This window comes from Crinia signifera, chromosome 12 (assembly GCF_055691185.1).
Source record: "Crinia signifera chromosome 12, ASM5569118v1, whole genome shotgun sequence".
In the NCBI taxonomy this organism is placed as follows: domain Eukaryota; kingdom Metazoa; phylum Chordata; class Amphibia; order Anura; family Myobatrachidae; genus Crinia; species Crinia signifera.
The window spans coordinates 2,107,524-2,126,419 of record NC_139228.1 but is presented as its reverse complement, the minus strand read 5'-3'; the positions used below and the strand labels follow the sequence as shown (position 1 = coordinate 2,126,419).

At 53.1% G+C, this 18,896-nt stretch overlaps 1 protein-coding gene across 3 annotated transcripts; it reads left to right on the top strand.

The window, feature by feature from the left end:
* The first annotated feature begins 766 nt into the window (after nucleotides 1–766).
* On the top strand, nucleotides 767–18,823 carry KLHDC9 (kelch domain containing 9). 3 transcript variants are annotated; one of them, XM_083166600.1, is made up of 5 exons: nucleotides 767–889; nucleotides 11,980–12,487; nucleotides 14,081–14,252; nucleotides 14,366–14,564; nucleotides 14,792–18,822. In XM_083166600.1, the coding sequence occupies exons 2-5, from the start codon at nucleotides 11,982–11,984 to the stop codon at nucleotides 14,956–14,958; spliced, it is 1,044 nt and encodes a 347-aa protein (XP_083022726.1). In that variant the 5' UTR covers nucleotides 767–889; nucleotides 11,980–11,981; the 3' UTR covers nucleotides 14,959–18,822. The 3 variants fall into 3 exon arrangements, with proteins under 3 accessions (XP_083022726.1, XP_083022725.1, XP_083022727.1); XM_083166599.1 differs by lacking the exon at nucleotides 767–889 and adding an exon at nucleotides 3,095–3,225; XM_083166601.1 differs by lacking the exons at nucleotides 767–889; nucleotides 14,366–14,564 and adding an exon at nucleotides 3,095–3,225 and having other exon boundaries at nucleotides 14,792–18,823.
* The last annotated feature ends 73 nt before the right edge of the window (nucleotides 18,824–18,896 follow it).

The window sequence follows — 18,896 nt, the reverse complement described above, 5'->3', positions numbered from 1 at the left end:
ATTAGGGAGGAGAGGGGGCTGACAGCGGAGGTGTATGGGGAGGAGGGGGGCTGACAGCGGAGGTGTACGGGGAGGGGGCTGACAGCGGAGGTGTATGGGGAGGGGGCTGACAGCGGAGGTGTACGGGGAGGGGGCTGACAGCGGAGGTGTATGGGGAGGGGGCTGACAGCGGATGTGTATGGGGAGGGGGCTGACAGCGGAGGTGTATGGGGAGGGGGCTGACAGTGGAGGTGTATGGGGAGGAGGGGGGCTAACAGCGGAGGTGTATGGGGAGGAGGAGGGCTGACAGCGGATGTGCATTAGGTAACAGGGGGGGCATAGCGGAGGTGTGTAGGGATTAGGGAGGAGAGGGGGCTGACAGCGGAGGTGTATGGGGAGGGGGGGGCTGACAGCGGAGGTGTATGGGGAGGGGGCTGACAGCGGATGTGCATTAGGTAACAGGGGGGGCATAGCGGAGGTGTGTAGGGATTAGGGAGGAGAGGGGGCTGACAGCGGAGGTGTATGGGGAGGAGGGGGGCTGACAGCGGAGGTGTACGGGGAGGGGGCTGACAGCGGAGGTGTATGGGGAGGGGGCTGACAGCGGAGGTGTATGGGGAGGGGGCTGACAGCGGAGGTGTATGGGGAGGGGGCTGACAGCGGAGGTGTATGGGCATAGGCGTGTGCAGGGGGGGTGCCGGGGGTGCACAGGCACCTCCTAATGACAGGACCTTGCTGCACGATTGCAGCAAGGTTCTACATCACAGAATATAATTTTTTTTTCCGGGAGCCGGCTGCCTGTAGGGGGAGCTGAAGCGCACAGACAGCTCCTCTCAGGCCTTACTGAAACAGTGCTGGACGAGTGGCCGGGTGAGGAGTGAGGAGAGGACTTCCTGGTGTGAATGTGCTGCAGGTGAGCTGGAACAGGGGGGTTGTATGTTATATGAGGCTATGACTTTGTTTTAGAGGGGAAGGGGGAAGGTATATTGGTCTTTAATAATGATGGCTGCTTTTTTGTTATGTCATAAAGGTGTGTGTTTATCAGCTTGTTGTAAGTATACTGTGTGTGTGCATAGGGGGGCTGTGTATATGTGCACTACGTGTGTGGGAGGGGACTCCGTGTACTGTGTGTGTATGTGGGTGTGCAAAGGCTGTGCATATGTATACTATGTGTGGGGGGGCTCTGTATGTATGTATGTATGTATGTGTGTGTATACTATGGGCCTTATTCAGATGCACTCGGCTGCATGGGGGGAGGCGGAGATGGGCGGGGGGGCGCCGGTCTGCCCCATTACCATATGGGAACGCCCAGCGTTCCATGGGCGTTTCCATGACAACGCTGGGTGTTCTCATGGTAATGAGGCAGTGACGCGGGTGTGTGGGGTGGGTAGCTGACATCACCGAATGTCAGCTGCCCGCCCAGATCCACGCCAGCGTGCACGCAAATGTAAGTAACTGAAAAGTGACCATCGAATGATGTGGGCGGACACCCGAGCAATGCGAATGGATGTTTATGCAAAACATCCATTCGCTGCTTTGCTGGGGCGACGGGGGGGGGCGTTCGCCGGGCGGGGTTTGATGGACTCGCAGCCTTGCGAATCAACCTGAATAACCCCCTATGTGTGCGGGCGGGCATTTGCCCCTGGGTACTTGGGGTACAAGTGTGGTGCACCCCCTAATAAAATGGGCTGCGCACGCCTATGTGTATGGGGAGGAGGGGGGCTGACAGCGGAGGTGTACGGGGAGGGGGCTGACAGCGGAGGTGTATGGGGAGGAGGGGGGCTGACAGCGGAGGTGTACGGGGAGGGGGCTGACAGCGGATGTGCATTAGGTAACAGGGGGGGCATAGCGGAGGTGTGTAGGGATTAGGGAGGAGAGGGGGCTGACAGCGGAGGTGTACGGGGAGGGGGGGGCTGACAGTGGAGGTGTACGGGGAGGGGGGGGGGGCTGACAGCGGAGGTGTATGGGGAGGGGGGGGCTGACAGCGGAGGTGTATGGGGAGGGGGCTGACAGCGGAGGTGTATGGGGAGGGGGGGGCTGATAGCGGAGGTGTATGGGGAGGGGGCTGACAGCGGAGGTGTATGGGATGGGGGGGGCTGACAGCGGAGGTGTATGGGGAGGAGGGGGGCTGACAGCGGAGGTGTATGGGGAGGGGGCTGACAGCGGATGTGCATTAGGTAACAGGGGGGGCATAGCGGAGGTGTGTAGGGATTAGGGAGGAGAGGGGCTGACAGCGGAGGTGTATGGGGAGGAGGGGGGCTGACAGCGGAGGTGTACGGGGAGGAGGGGGGCTGACAGCGGAGGTGTATGGGGAGGAGGGGGGCTGACAGCTGAGGTGTATGGGGAGGAGGGGGGCTGACAGCGGAGGTGTATGGGGAGGAGGGGGGCTGACAGCTGAGGTGTATGGGGAGGAGGGGGGCTGACAGCGGAGGTGTATGGGGAGGAGGGGGGCTGACAGCGGAGGTGTATGGGGAGGAGAGGGGGCTGACAGCTGAGGTGTATGGGGGGGAGGGGGGCTGACAGCGGAGGTGTATGGGGAGGAGGGGGGCTGACAGCGGAGGTGTATGGGGAGGAGGGGGGCTGACAGCTGAGGTGTATGGGGAGGAGGGGGGCTGACAGCGGAGGTGTATGGGGAGGAGGGGGGCTGACAGCGGAGGTGTATGGGGAGGAGGGGGGCTGACAGCGGAGATGTATGGGGAGGGGGCTGACAGTGGAGGTGTATGGGGAGGGGGCTGACAGCGGAGGTGTATGGGGAGGGGGCTGACAGCAGAGATGTATGGGGGAGAACAGCGGAGGTGTATGGGGGGAGGGCGGATGTGTATGGGGGAGAACAGCGGAGGTGTTTAGGGGGAGAACGGCGGAGGTGTATGGGGGGGATGGCGGAGGTGTATGGGGGAGAACAGAGGAGGTGTATGGGGGGAGAACGGCGGAGGTGTATGGGGGGAGAACGGCGGAGGTGTATGGGGGGGAGGGCGGATGTGTATGGGGAGGGGGGATGTGTATGGGGGAGAACAGCAGAGGTGTATGGGGGGAGGGCGGAGGTGTATGGGGGAGAACAGCGGAGGTGTATGGGGGAGAACAGCGGAGGTGTATGGGGGGGGAGGGTGACCACAGCGGAAACCATTAGGATAACAGCCTGGGACATAAGTGAGGAAAGATTGGAGGACGCCCCTATACTGCGGTTGCTATGGTGACGGGGCGTGGTTGCCATGGACGCGATGCGCAGACTCAGTGAGAGCTCGCTGTCAGGTGAGTGCAGGAGTCGCACATAATGCCGGGAGTCTGCTGCATGATCCTGGGAGTGTCCGAGGACGGAGTGTGAGTGTATGTCAGTAGGGATCGCTGAGTGACGGTGTATCAGTAGGGATCGCTGAGCGACGGTGTATCAGTAGGGATCGCTGAGTGACGGTGTATCAGTAGGGATCGCTGAGTGACAGTGTATGTCAGTAGGGATCGCTGAGTGACGGTGTATCAGTAGGGATCGCTGAGTGACAGTGTATCAGTAGGGATCGCTCAGTGACGGTGTATCAGTAGGGATCGCTTAGTGACTGTGTACCAGTAGGGATCGCGAGTGACTGTGTATCAGTAGGGATCGCCGAGTGACGGTGTATCAGTAGGGATCGCGAGTGACGTGTATCAGTAGGGATCGCCGAGTGACGGTGTATCAGTAGGGATCGCCGAGTGTCGGTGTATCAGTAGGGATCGCCGAGTGACTGTGAATCAGTAGGGATCGCCGAGTGACTGTGTATCAGTAGGGATCGCCGAGTGACCGACTTTGAGAACCTGTGCTCTATACGATTTGCGGCACTCTTTCAGTGCCCCCCCCCCCCCATCATACAATGAAACTGCAGGACTCCACCAAGTTACTATGGAAGGTCATGACATCACACGTGTAGTCAGCAGACAGCACATACATGGCAGCATTGTGGAGGCACAGAGTGATGGGAGGAGTCTAATATACCATAACCCATCACATCACACGTGTAGTCAGCAGACAGCACATATATGGCAGCACTGTGGGGGCACAGAGTGATGGGAGGAGTCTGATATACCATAACCCATCACATCACACGTGTAGTCAGCAGACAGCACATACATGGCAGCATTGTGGAGGCACAGAGTGATGGGAGGAGTCTGATATACCATAACCCATCACATCACACGTGTAGTCAGCAGACAGCACATACATGGCAGCATTGTGGAGGAACAGAGTGATGGGAGGAGTCTAATATACCATAACCCATCACATCACATGTATACTCAGCAGACAGCACATACATGGCAGCATTGTGGAGGCACAGAGTGATGGGAGGAGTCTGATATACCATAACCCATCACATGTGTAGTCAGCAGAAAGCACATACACGGCAGCATTGTGGGGGCACAGAGGGATGGGAGGAGTCTGATATACCATAACCCATCGCATCACACGTGTAGTCAGCAGAAAGCACATACACGGCAGCATTGTGGGGGCACAGAGTGATGGGAGGAGTCTGATATACCATAACCCATCACACGTGTAGTCAGCAGACAGCACCTACATGGCAGCATTGTGGGGGCACAGAGGGATGGGAGGAGTCTAATATACCATAACCCATCACATCACACGTGTAGTCAGCAGACAGCACATACATGGCAGCAATGTGGAGGCACAGAGTGATGGGAGGAGTCTGATATACCATAACCCATCACATCACACGTGTAGTCAGCAAACAGCACATACATGGCAGCATTGTGGAGGCACAGAGTGATGGGAGGAGTCTAATATAACACATAACCCATTACATGTGCAGTCAGCAGACAGCACATACATGGCAGCACTGTGGGGGCACAGAGTGATGGGAGGAGTCTGATATACCATAACCCATCACATCACACGTGTAGTCAGCAGACAGCACATACATGGCAGCACTGTGGGGGCACAGAGTGATGGGAGGAGTCTGATATACCATAACCTATCACACGTGTAGTCAGCAGACAGCACATACATGGCAGCACTGTGGGGGCACAGAGTGATGGGAGGAGTCTGATATACCAGGGTTGCCGACTTTCAAAAAATCCTCTCCGGGAGAAACCCGGAGAGGAATCTTGAATGACGTGTTTTGGGGGCGGGGCTTAACAGTGACGTCATTAAGCCCCGCCCCCATTACGGCAAATAGCCAAAATAACTGATATCCATGGAGGGGGCGGGGCTAATATGACACGATTGTGCCGTTTTAGCTCCGCCCCCTCCCCTGAGACCCGCGGATTGCGGCATATAAATGCCGCGATTGGGGGGGCTCAGTGGGGGTCCCCCTGATTCCGGGAGGGTTGCCCACTCTTCCGGGGGACGGGAGGAAGGACCCGATTTTCGGGAGACTCCCGCAAATTCCGGGAGGGTCGGCAACCCTGTGATATACCATAACCCATCACATCACACGCGTAGTCAGCAGACAGCACATACATGGCAGCATTGTGGAGGCACAGAGTGATGGGAGGAGTCTGATATACCATAACCCATCACATCACACGTGTAGTCAGCAGACAGCACATACGTGGCAGCATTGTGGAGGCACAGAGCGATGGGAGGAGTCTGATATACCATAACCCATCACATCACACGTGTAGTCAGCAGACAGCACATACATGGCAGCATTGTGGGGGCACAGAGTGATGGGAGGAGTCTGATATACCATAACCCATCACATCACACGTGTAGTCAGCAGACAGCACATACGTGGCAGCATTGTGGAGGCACAGAGCGATGGGAGGAGTCTGATATACCATAACCCATCACATCACACGTGTAGTCAGCAGACAGCACATACGTGGCAGCATTGTGGGGGCACAGAGCGATGGGAGGAGTCTGATATACCATAACCCATCACATCACACGTGTAGTCAGCAGACAGCACATACGTGGCAGCATTGTGGGGGCACAGAGTGATGGGAGGAGTCTAATATACCATAACCCATCACATCACACATGGGTACTTATGTAGTATCTGGGCTGCCGATTTTGTGATTGTATGCCTTACCTTAAGGCATACAATCAGATGCGATGCGATGCGATTCGATGCGATGCGATGCGATTTTGCATAGGATTCAATGTTAAGAAGGTCCTGTTCATTTTCCCACTATCCAAGTGGGCATAGAGTTGATTTTATATAGCGTGGCGAGCGCAGCGAGCCACCGAGCCCGAAGCGTGGCGAGCGAACGCATATTTCTTAAAAAGTATTCTGTGTCCCCTCGCGGGGCTCGCTACGCTCGCCACGCTTCGGGCTCGGTGGCTCGCTACGCTCGCCACAGGTTTATATCCAACTCCATGCCCACTTGGATAGTGGGGAAAGGAAAAGGACCCCTTTTTCCCATTGAATTCTATGTTAAAATGGACTCAGACCATTTTAACATTGAATCCTATGGAAAAATCTTGACCATCGCATCGCATACGATTTGGTCGCATGCGATGCGATACGATGCGATGCGATCCGATCCGATTTCTAAATCGGAAGCCCAGATACTACATAAGTACCCACACATGTAGTCAGCAGACAGCACATACATGGCAGCATTGTGGAGGTACAGAGTGATGGGAGGAGTATAATATACCATAACCCATCACATGCGTAGTCAGCAGACGGCACATACGTGGCAGCATTGTGGAGGCACGGATGGGAGGAGTCTGATATACCATAACCCATCACATCACATGTGTAGTCAGCAGACAGCACATACATGGCAGCATTGTGGAGGCACGGATGGGAGGAGTCTGATATACCATAACCCATCACATCACACGTGTAGTCAGCAGACGGCACATACGTGGCAGCATTGTGGGGGCACAGAGTGATGGGAGGAGTCTGATATACCATAACCCATCACATCACACGCGTAGTCAGCAGACGGCACATACGTGGCAGCATTGTGGGGGCACAGAGTGATGGGAGGAGTCTGATATACCATAACCCATCACATCACACGCGTAGTCAGCAGACGGCACATACATGGCAGCATTGTGGGGGCACAGAGTGATGGGAGGAGTCTAATATACCATAACCCATCACATCACAGGTGTAGTCAGCAGACAGCACATACGTGGCAGCATTGTGGGGGCACAGAGTGATGGGAGGAGTCTGATATACCATAACCCATCACATCACACGCGTAGTCAGCAGACGGCACATACGTGGCAGCATTGTGGGGGCACAGAGTGATGGGAGGAGTCTGATATACCATAACCCATCACATCACACGCGTAGTCAGCAGACGGCACATACATGGCAGCATTGTGGGGGCACAGAGTGATGGTAGGTGTCTGATATAACATAACCCATCACATCACAGGTGTAGTCAGCAGACAGCACATACACGGCAGCATTGTGGGGGCACAGAGTGATGGGAGGAGTCTAATATACCATAACCCATCACATCACAGGTGTAGTCAGCAGACAGCACGTACATGGCAGCATTGTGGAGGTACAGAGCTATGGGAGGAGTCTGATATACCATAACCCATCACATCACACGTGTAGTCAGCAGACAGAACAGTACATGGCAGCATTGTGGAGGCACAGAGTGATGGGAGGAGCCTAATATACCATAACCCATCACATCACAGGTGTAGTCAGCAGACGGCACATACGTGGCAGCATTGTGGGGGCACAGAGTGATGGGAGGAGTCTGATATACCATAACCCATCACATCACAGGTGTAGTCAGCAGACGGCACATACGTGGCAGCATTGTGGGGGCACAGAGTGATGGGAGGAGTCTGATATACCATAACCCATCACATCACACGCGTAGTCAGCAGACGGCACATACGTGGCAGCATTGTGGGGGCACAGAGTGATGGGAGGAGTCTGATATACCATAACCCATCACATCACACGCGTAGTCAGCAGACGGCACATACGTGGCAGCATTGTGGGGGCACAGAGTGATGGGAGGAGTCTGATATACCATAACCCATCACATCACACGCGTAGTCAGCAGACGGCACATACATGGCAGCATTGTGGGGGCACAGAGTGATGGTAGGTGTCTGATATAACATAACCCATCACATCACAGGTGTAGTCAGCAGACAGCACATACACGGCAGCATTGTGGGGGCACAGAGTGATGGGAGGAGTCTAATATACCATAACCCATCACATCACAGGTGTAGTCAGCAGACAGCACGTACATGGCAGCATTGTGGAGGTACAGAGCTATGGGAGGAGTCTGATATACCATAACCCATCACATCACACGTGTAGTCAGCAGACAGAACAGTACATGGCAGCATTGTGGAGGCACAGAGTGATGGGAGGAGCCTAATATACCATAACCCATCACATCACACGTGTAGTCAGCAGACAGCACATACATGGCAGCATTGTGGGGGCACAGAGCGATGGCAGGAGTCTGATATACCATAACCCATCACATGACACGTGTAGTCAGCAGACAGCACATACATGGCAGCATTGTGGGGGCACAGAGTGATGGGAGGAGTCTAATATACCATAACCCATCACATGACACGTGTAGTCAGCAGACAGCACATACATGGCAGCATTGTGGGGGCACAGAGTGATGGGAGGAGTCTAATATACCATAACCCATCACATCACACGTGTAGTCAGCAGACAGCACATACATGGCAGCATTGCGGAGGCACAGAGTGATGGGAGGAGTCTGATATACCATAACCCATCACATCACACGTGTAGTCAGCAGACAGCACATACAGTACATGGCAGCACTGCGGGGGCACAGAGTGATGGGAGGAGTCTGATATACCATAACCCATCACATCACACGTGTAGTCAGCAGACAGCACATACATGGCAGCATTGTGGAGGCACAGAGCGATGGGAGGAGTCTGATATACCATAACCCATCACATCACACGTGTAGTCAGCAGACAGCACATACGTGGCAGCATTGTGGGGGCACAGAGCGATGGGAGGAGTCTGATATACCATAACCCATCACATCACACGTGTAGTCAGCAGACAGCACATACGTGGCAGCATTGTGGGGGCACAGAGCGATGGGAGGAGTCTAATATACCATAACCCATCACATCACACGTGTAGTCAGCAGACAGCACATACGTGGCAGCATTGTGGAGGCACAGAGTGATGGGAGGAGTCTGATATACCATAACCCATCACATCACACGTGTAGTCAGCAGACAGCACATACGTGGCAGCATTGTGGGGGCACAGAGCGATGGGAGGAGTCTGATATACCATAACCCATCACATCACAGGTGTAGTCAGCAGACAGCACATACATGGCAGCATTGTGGAGGCACAGAGTGATGGGAGGAGTCTAATATACCATAACCCATCACATCACACGTGTAGTCAGCAGACAGCACATACGTGGCAGCATTGTGGGGGCACAGAGCGATGGGAGGAGTCTGATATACCATAACCCATCACATCACAGGTGTAGTCAGCAGACAGCACATACATGGCAGCAATGTGGAGGCACAGAACGATGGGAGGAGTCTGATATACCATAACCCACCACATCACACGTGTAGTCAGCAGACAGCACGTACACGGCAGCATTGTGGAGGCACAGAGTGATGGGAGGAGTCTGATATACCATAACCCATCACATCACACGTGTTGTCAGCAGACAGCACATACGTGGCAGCATTGTGGAGGTACAGAGCTATGGGAGGAGTCTGATATACCATAACCCAGCACATCACACGTGTAGTCAGCAGACAGCACGTACACGGCAGCATTGTGGGGGCACAGAGGGATGGGAGGAGTCTGATATACCATAACCCATCACATCACATGTGTAGTCAGCAGACAGCACATACATGGCAGCATTGTGGAGGCACAGAGTGATGGGAGGAGTCTGATATACCATAACCCATCACATCACACGTGTAGTCAGCAGACAGCACGTACACGGCAGCATTGTGGGGGCACAGAGCGATGGGAGGAGTCTGATATACCATAACCCATCACATCACACGTGTAGTCAGCAGACAGCACATACATGGCAGCATTGTGGGGGCACAGAGTGATGGGAGGAGTCTGATATACCATAACCCATCACATCACATGTGTAGTCAGCAGACAGCACATACATGGCAGCATTGTGGGGGCACAGAGCGATGGAAGGAGTCTGATATACCATAACCCATCACATCACACGTGTAGTCAGCAGACAGCACATACATGGCAGCATTGTGGGGGCACAGAGGGATGGGAGGAGTCTGATATACCATAACCCATCACATCACACGTGTAGTCAGCAGACAGCACATACATGGCAGCATTGTGGGGGCACAGAGGGATGGGAGGAGTTTGATATACCATAACCCATCACATCACACGTGTTGTCAGCAGACAGCACATACGTGGCAGCATTGTGGAGGTACAGAGCTATGGGAGGAGTCTGATATACCATAACCCAGCACATCACACGTGTAGTCAGCAGACAGCACGTACACGGCAGCATTGTGGGGGCACAGAGGGATGGGAGGAGTCTGATATACCATAACCCATCACATCACATGTGTAGTCAGCAGACAGCACATACATGGCAGCATTGTGGAGGCACAGAGTGATGGGAGGAGTCTGATATACCATAACCCATCACATCACACGTGTAGTCAGCAGACAGCACGTACACGGCAGCATTGTGGGGGCACAGAGCGATGGGAGGAGTCTGATATACCATAACCCATCACATCACACGTGTAGTCAGCAGACAGCACATACATGGCAGCATTGTGGGGGCACAGAGTGATGGGAGGAGTCTGATATACCATAACCCATCACATCACATGTGTAGTCAGCAGACAGCACATACATGGCAGCATTGTGGGGGCACAGAGCGATGGAAGGAGTCTGATATACCATAACCCATCACATCACACGTGTAGTCAGCAGACAGCACATACATGGCAGCATTGTGGGGGCACAGAGGGATGGGAGGAGTCTGATATACCATAACCCATCACATCACACGTGTAGTCAGCAGACAGCACATACATGGCAGCATTGTGGGGGCACAGAGGGATGGGAGGAGTCTGATATACCATAACCCATCACATCACACGTGTTGTCAGCAGACAGCACATACGTGGCAGCATTGTGGAGGTACAGAGCTATGGGAGGAGTCTGATATACCATAACCCAGCACATCACACGTGTAGTCAGCAGACAGCACGTACACGGCAGCATTGTGGGGGCACAGAGGGATGGGAGGAGTCTGATATACCATAACCCATCACATCACATGTGTAGTCAGCAGACAGCACATACATGGCAGCATTGTGGAGGCACAGAGTGATGGGAGGAGTCTGATATACCATAACCCATCACATCACACGTGTAGTCAGCAGACAGCACGTACACGGCAGCATTGTGGGGGCACAGAGTGATGGGAGGAGTCTGATATACCATAACCCATCACATCACACGTGTAGTCAGCAGACAGCACATACATGGCAGCATTGTGGGGGCACAGAGTGATGGGAGGAGTCTGATATACCATAACCCATCACATCACATGTGTAGTCAGCAGACAGCACATACATGGCAGCATTGTGGGGGCACAGAGCGATGGAAGGAGTCTGATATACCATAACCCATCACATCACACGTGTAGTCAGCAGACAGCACATACATGGCAGCATTGTGGGGGCACAGAGGGATGGGAGGAGTCTAACAATAACAGACAATTCAATATATGTTTCAGACTTTTTGGATCACTGACTGAGATTAGTCATTAGTGTGATGGTCAGTAACATGGAGGCGCGACCCCCTGCTGAGAAGGTCGGGACCCACAGTTTGAGAACCAGTGCACTAGACGATAGTATCTTTTTGCATAGTGTGTTCCAGGCTTAATCCTGTTATCGCATGTGCACAATAGTGACACCTATCTGTGTGTGGTTTGTATGTTCTCACACTAACTGGCTACTGATGTGTGTGTGGTATACAATTAGATTGTAAGCTCTGCTGATTAAACATGAAGTAACATGGTCCTATCTGTCTCTAGGCATGGCATGCACAGGCACTCTTTGGACATGGACTCCCATGGCACGCGATGGGCGCCTTGCCCGAGCACACCACACATGTACACCAATACGGGGGAAGCTGTATCTGTTCGGTGGTGTTACGTCGGCGGATCCTAGAGTGCCCCCACTCAGAGACGTTGTGACCTTTCACCCGGAGCAGAAGACGACAGACAGTAGTGCACCACAGAGTGCCGCCAGGAGGAGTCACCACGATGCCGCCCTGCTGGGAGAGAGATGGCTTTGCGTGGTGGGGGGCTGGGACGGCTCGCGTCGGGTGTCTTCAGTCCTCAGTTATGACACGGAGACAGCAGAGTGGGCGCTGTGGGCAGAGGGTCAGCCCAGTAATGCCCCGGTGGGGCTCAGCAGTCACACATGCACCAAATTATCTGACCACGAGCTGTGTGTGGTGGGCAGGGAGGGTGGACTGCGCACACAGAGACGTTATGCCAGCGTGTACACCCTGCGGGTCAACGCCAGCACCAAGACTTACTGGCAAGTAGCCCTCTGACACTCAATGGGGCCTTGCGCTAAGAGCACTGAAATGTGTATATGCCAAGCGGTGGCCATACCCGTTAGCATATAAAGCATTAATGATCACCTCCACCTACTTATACTATGCACCGGAGATACGGCTGGCACAGGCATCACCCGCGGTTCCAGCAGCACACCTATTCAGATCTATGCCAGTGCGGCCCCTTACACCTATTTAGGTGGATGGTGAGATGCTATGGAAATGCCTACGGCTGCACACCGTTTGCCCTGGCGTCCGCTCAATTCCAAGAACACTGCCCCACAAACACACAATATGTGCCTATCAAACAGGCTCAGCGCCAGGCCCTATCCTGCCGTTCTTACCTCTTTGAATAACGCTGGCACATAGGGTACAATAATTACCAAATGTTAATTACAACTGGAGTGCAACACATTGACTATTACTAACAGCATTGCCAGTATTTCTAGTTACGTCTTTTTCACCAACTAATTATTTTTCCAGTTCTATTGCTCCACTTATTAAATGTTCTACTGTCCTAACTCCCCGCCAGCTTGTGTGCCCTGCCTCCCTGCCAGCTTGTGTCCTGCTGCCCTAACTCTCCACCAGCTTGTGCCCTGCTGCCCTAATTTCCCACCAGTTTGTGTGCCCTGATGCCCTAACTCCCCGCCAGCTTGTGTCTTGCTGTCCTAATTCCCCGCCAACAAGTGTGCCCAGCTGCCCTAATTCCCTGCCAGCTTGTGTGCCCTGCTGCCCTATTTCCCTGCCATCAAGTGTGCCCTGCTGCCCTAACTCCCCGCCAGCAAGTGTGCCCTGCTGCCCTAATTCCCCACCAGTTTGTGTGCCCTGACTCCCTGCCAGCTTGTGTCTTGCTGTCCTAATTCCCCGCCAAAAAGTGTGCCCAGCTGCCCTAATTCCCTGCCAGCTTTTGTGCCCTGCTGCCCTATTTCCCTGCCAGCAAGTGTGCCCTGCTGCCCTAACTCCCCGCCAGCAAGTGTGCCCTGCTGCCCTAACTCCCCACCAGCAAGTGTGCCCTGCTGCCCTAACTCCCCGCCAGCAAGTGTGCCCTGCTGCCCTAACTCCCCGCCAGCAAGTGTGCCCTGCTGCCCCAATTCCCTGCCAGCTTGTGTGCCCTGCTGCCATACCTCCCCGCCAGCTTGTGTCCAGCTGCCCTAACTCCCTGCCAGCATGTGCCCTGCTATCGTAACTCCCCACCAGGGTGTGTACCCTGCTACCTTAAGGTATAGTTGCAAATTCACACAGCAGCCTATTATCATTCTGCATTGAAGGCCATCAATTTCTAAACGCACGGCCAACACAAGATGATTGACATGTAGAAAGGTGTGTGGCAGTGGAAACCGGACATTTAAAGGGAGTGCCTGGGAAACCGCTAGGCTCGCCTAAGGGTTTTAGGGGAGTGTTTGTGACATCGCCAGATACACCCTCGATGACAGAACTCACCTTACTGAAGATGGTACTGCAGTTAGCACTAGTCTATATACCAGCAGGGGGGGCTGCGGCTGATTTGGGCACTACAGCTGCATGATGCCCAGCGCTTGGAGTACTTGTGTCATTAACATAAGCTATCTCACCAGGTACAAAGAGGAGGAGTCCCGCACAGCCTCTCGCTCAGGCCACGCAGCCGCCCTTCTGCCCACGGACACAAGACATGGTAAGAAGGTGGTCTACTCCCTCTATGTCTTCGGAGGCCGAGAATCCGCTACTACCGACTGTGCCGGGCAATGGAGTGAAGACAAAATGCAGGTGGGCTGCTTTTATTAATGCACCATAGCTGGTGTGGAACTGCAAGTCCCAGCAATTCCAACACTATATGTAAAATACAAGTAACATTGAATTGTCCTGTCTCTGTGACCCAGGACAAACCGGACAGCAGCCCCCACCTTACGGAGCAGCTTTCTCGGCTTGTGGCTATGCCGAAAGCTAAACGCGCTGCACCCAGGAGCCTGAAGCACCATTCCTGCTCTGCAGTTGGCCCGTTCCTGGTAGTGTTTGGCGGAGAGGCGCTCTGTAAGGGCCGGGACGCCGTCTGCAATGATCTCTACGTCTGTGACACACGTAAGTTTTGCTTCTTGTTTGTACTGAATAGTCCTGGTCTGTCCCTGCTGCAACCTGTACTGAATATGTATCGCTTCCCCGATCCTGTGCTTTCATCAAACACGTTACAGCATCCTGACAACATCCCATGTAAGGTGTCTGTTTTGCAGCTCAGATTGTAATGATTCCATTGTGTCAGTTCCTTTGTACCGTTGTGCTCCGCTAATCATAATTTCCCGGTATTAAAGGTTGTAGCCCAGTCACCTGGTTCCAGTTCCCTGGGTCAGATCCTCGCCACAAGAGAGTCGGCCACCGGACCTGCCTGCTCAATGACCGCCTCTACTTGGTGGGTGGATTTGGTGCAGACGGAAAGACACCGTGTCCAGAGATCTGCGCCCTGGACATTCTGCTATAACAGCGCAAACCAGACAATAGGGCTCATCCTCTGCTGCACAACCTGAGCTTCGCTTTTCTGAAGGTAGAGACGGACGGACAGAGGATATGGGCGCAGGACAGAGAGGTTGTCTGCACGGTGATCCACAAGCAATACACTAATCATACATCAGTACTGTGGGGGCTGCCGTGATGGCACATGTACACTGCTATGTGTGGCCAAGTCATATATAGTGAGACTACAGACCTACACTAATCACACATCAGTACTGTGGGGGCTGCCGTGATGGCACATGTACACGGCTATGTGAGACCAAGTCATGTATAGTGAGACAACAGACCTACACTAATCACACATCGGTACTGTGGGGGCTGCCGTGATGGCACATGTACACTGCTATGTGAGGCCAAGTCATGTATAGTGAGACTACAGACCTACACTAATCACACATCAGTACTGTGGGGGCTGCCGTGATGGCACATGTACACTGCTATGTGTGGCCAAGTCATGTATAGCGAGACTACAGACCTACACTAATCACACATCAGTACTGTGGGGGCTGCCGTGATGGCACATGTACACGGCTATGTGAGACCAAGTCATGTATAGTGAGACAACAGACCTACACTAATTACACATCAGTACTGTGGGGGCTGCCGTGATGGCACATGTACACGGCTATGTGAGACCAAGTCACGTATAGCGAGACAACAGACCTACACTAATCACACATCGGTACTGTGGGGGCTGCCGTGATGGCACATGTACACGGCTATGTGAGACCAAGTCATGTATAGTGAGACAACAGACCTACACTAATCACACATCGGTACTGTGGGGGCTGCCGTGATGGCACATGTACACGGCTATGTGAGGCCAAGTCATGTATAGTGAGACAACAGACCTACACTAATCATACATCAGTACTGTGGGGGCTGCCGTGATGGCACATGTACACGGCTATGTGTGGCCAAGTCATGTATAGTGAGACTACAGACCTACACTAATCATACATCGGTACTGTGGGGGCTGCCGTGATGGCACATGTACACGGCTATGTGTGGCCAAGTCATGTATAGTGAGACTACAGACCTACACTAATCACACATCGGTACTGTGGGGGCTGCCGTGATGGCACATGTACACGGCTATGTGAGACCAAGTCATGTATAGTGAGACTACAGACCTACACTAATCACACATCGGTACTGTGGGGGCTGCCGTGATGGCACATGTACACGGCTATGTGAGACCAAGTCATATATAGTGAGACTACAGACCTACACTAATCACACATCAGTACTGTGGGGGCTGCCGTGATGGCACATGTACACGGCTATGTGAGGCCAAGTCATATATAGTGAGACAACAGACCTACACTAATCACACATCGGTACTGTGGGGGCTGCCGTGATGGCACATGTACACGGCTATGTGAGACCAAGTCATGTATAGTGAGACTACAGACCTACACTAATCACACATCGGTACTGTGGGGGCTGCCGTGATGGCACATGTACACGGCTATGTGAGACCAAGTCATGTATAGTGAGACTACAGACCTACACTAATCACACACCAGTACTGTGGGGGCTGCCGTGATGGCACATGTACACGGCTATGTGAGACCAAGTCATGTATAGTGAGACTACAGACCTACACTAATCACACATCGGTACTGTGGGGGCTGCCGTGATGGCACATGTACACGGCTATGTGAGACCAAGTCATGTATAGTGAGACTACAGACCTACACTAATCACACATCAGTACTGTGGGGGCTGCCGTGATGGCACATGTACACGGCTATGTGAGGCCAGGTCATGTATAGTGAGACTACAGACCTACACTAATCACACATCGGTACTGTGGGGGCTGCCGTGATGGCACATGTACACGGCTATGTGAGGCCAGGTCATGTATAGTGAGACTACAGACCTACACTAATCACACATCAGTACTGTGGGGGCTGCCGTGATGGCACATGTACACGGCTATGTGAGACCAAGTCATGTATAGTGAGACAACAGACCTACACTAATCACACATCAGTACTGTGGGGGCTGCCGTGATGGCACATGTACACGGCTATGTGTGGCCAAGTCATGTATAGTGAGACTACAGACCTACACTAATCACACATCAGTACTGTGGGGGCTGCCGTGATGGCACATGTACACGGCTATGTGAGGCCAAGTCATGTATAGTGAGACAACAGACCTACACTAATCACACATCAGTACTGTGGGGGCTGCCGTGATGGCACATGTACACGGCTATGTGAGGCCAAGTCATGTATAGTGAGACAACAGACCTACACTAATCACACATCAGTACTGTGGGGGCTGCCGTGATGGCACATGTACACGGCTATGTGAGGCCAAGTCATGTATAGTGAGACTACAGACCTACACTAATCACACATCAGTACTGTGGGGGCTGCCGTGATGGCACATGTACACGGCTATGTGTGTCCAAGTCATGTATAGTGAGACTACAGACCTACACTAATCACACATCAGTACTGTGGGGGCTGCCGTGATGGCACATGTACACTGCTATGTGTGTCCAAGTCATGTATAGTGAGACTACAGACCTACACTAATCACACATCAGTACTGTGGGGGCTGCCGTGATGGCACATGTACACTGCTATGTGTGTCCAAGTCATGTATAGTGAGACTACAGACCTACACTAATCACACATCAGTACTGTGGGGGCTGCCGTGATGGCACATGTACACGGCTATGTGAGGCCAAGTCATGTATAGTGAGACTACAGACCTACACTAATCATACATCAGTACTGTGGGGGCTGCCGTGATGGCACATGTACACGGCTATGTGAGGCCAAGTCATGTATAGCGAGACTACAGACCTACACTAATCACACATCAGTACTGTGGGGGCTGCCGTGATGGCACATGTACACGGCTATGTGTGGCCAAGTCATGTATAGCGAGACTACAGACCTACACTAATCACACATCAGTACTGTGGGGGCTGCCGTGATGGCACATGTACACTGCTATGTGTGTCCAAGTCATGTATAGTGAGACAACAGACCTACACTAATCACACATCGGTACTGTGGGGGCTGCCGTGATGGCACATGTACACTGCTATGTGAGGCCAAGTCATGTATAGTGAGACTACAGACCTACACTAATCACACATCAGCACTGTGGGGGCTGCCGTGATGGCACATGTACACGGATATGTGTGGCCAGGTCATGTATAGTGAGACTACAGACCTACACTAATCAAACATCAGTACTGTGGGGGCTGCCGTGATGGCACATGTACACGGCTATGTGAGACCAAGTCATGTATAGTGAGACAACAGACCTACACTAAGTAAATCCCATTACCACCACTGAGTTTTATGTAACTGTTTGTATTGTATACTGTTACTGACTGGACAGATTAACCCTTTCAGGTCCAACGTCTACTCAGCCTAACCCTGCCCACTTCAGGGAGGTGGGCAGGGTTAGGGGGGGTGCTACGTCAGAATGGGGCGTGCAAGCGTCATGTGCACACGCACCCTCTTCCGACAGCTGGCGGGGACTAGCAATAGAATCACCAGCCCCTGCAAAGAAGAGAGGGGCTCCATCGCTATGTGCTAAATATTCAATGGTAGGAACCATAACTTAGTTAATAGCACATGGGTTCTTCCCATGCTCACCATAGATGTGGGGCAGATGATAGCCATCCCCACCAGTCTCTGTACATGACCATTATTGCAGGATGTTCTATGAGACTCACCAGGAGGTCCTGTAGTGCCCCAAACTGGCTTACCCAACATGGAGATAACGAGCTGTTGTGAAACTACACATCCCAGCATGCCCCAACACTGTTTTAGCATTCCCTAATAGCAAATCTGAGGCCGGGCATGATGGGACTTGTAGTTTTACAACAGCTTGATAGCTACAAGACCCATCATGCCCGGCCTCAGTTTT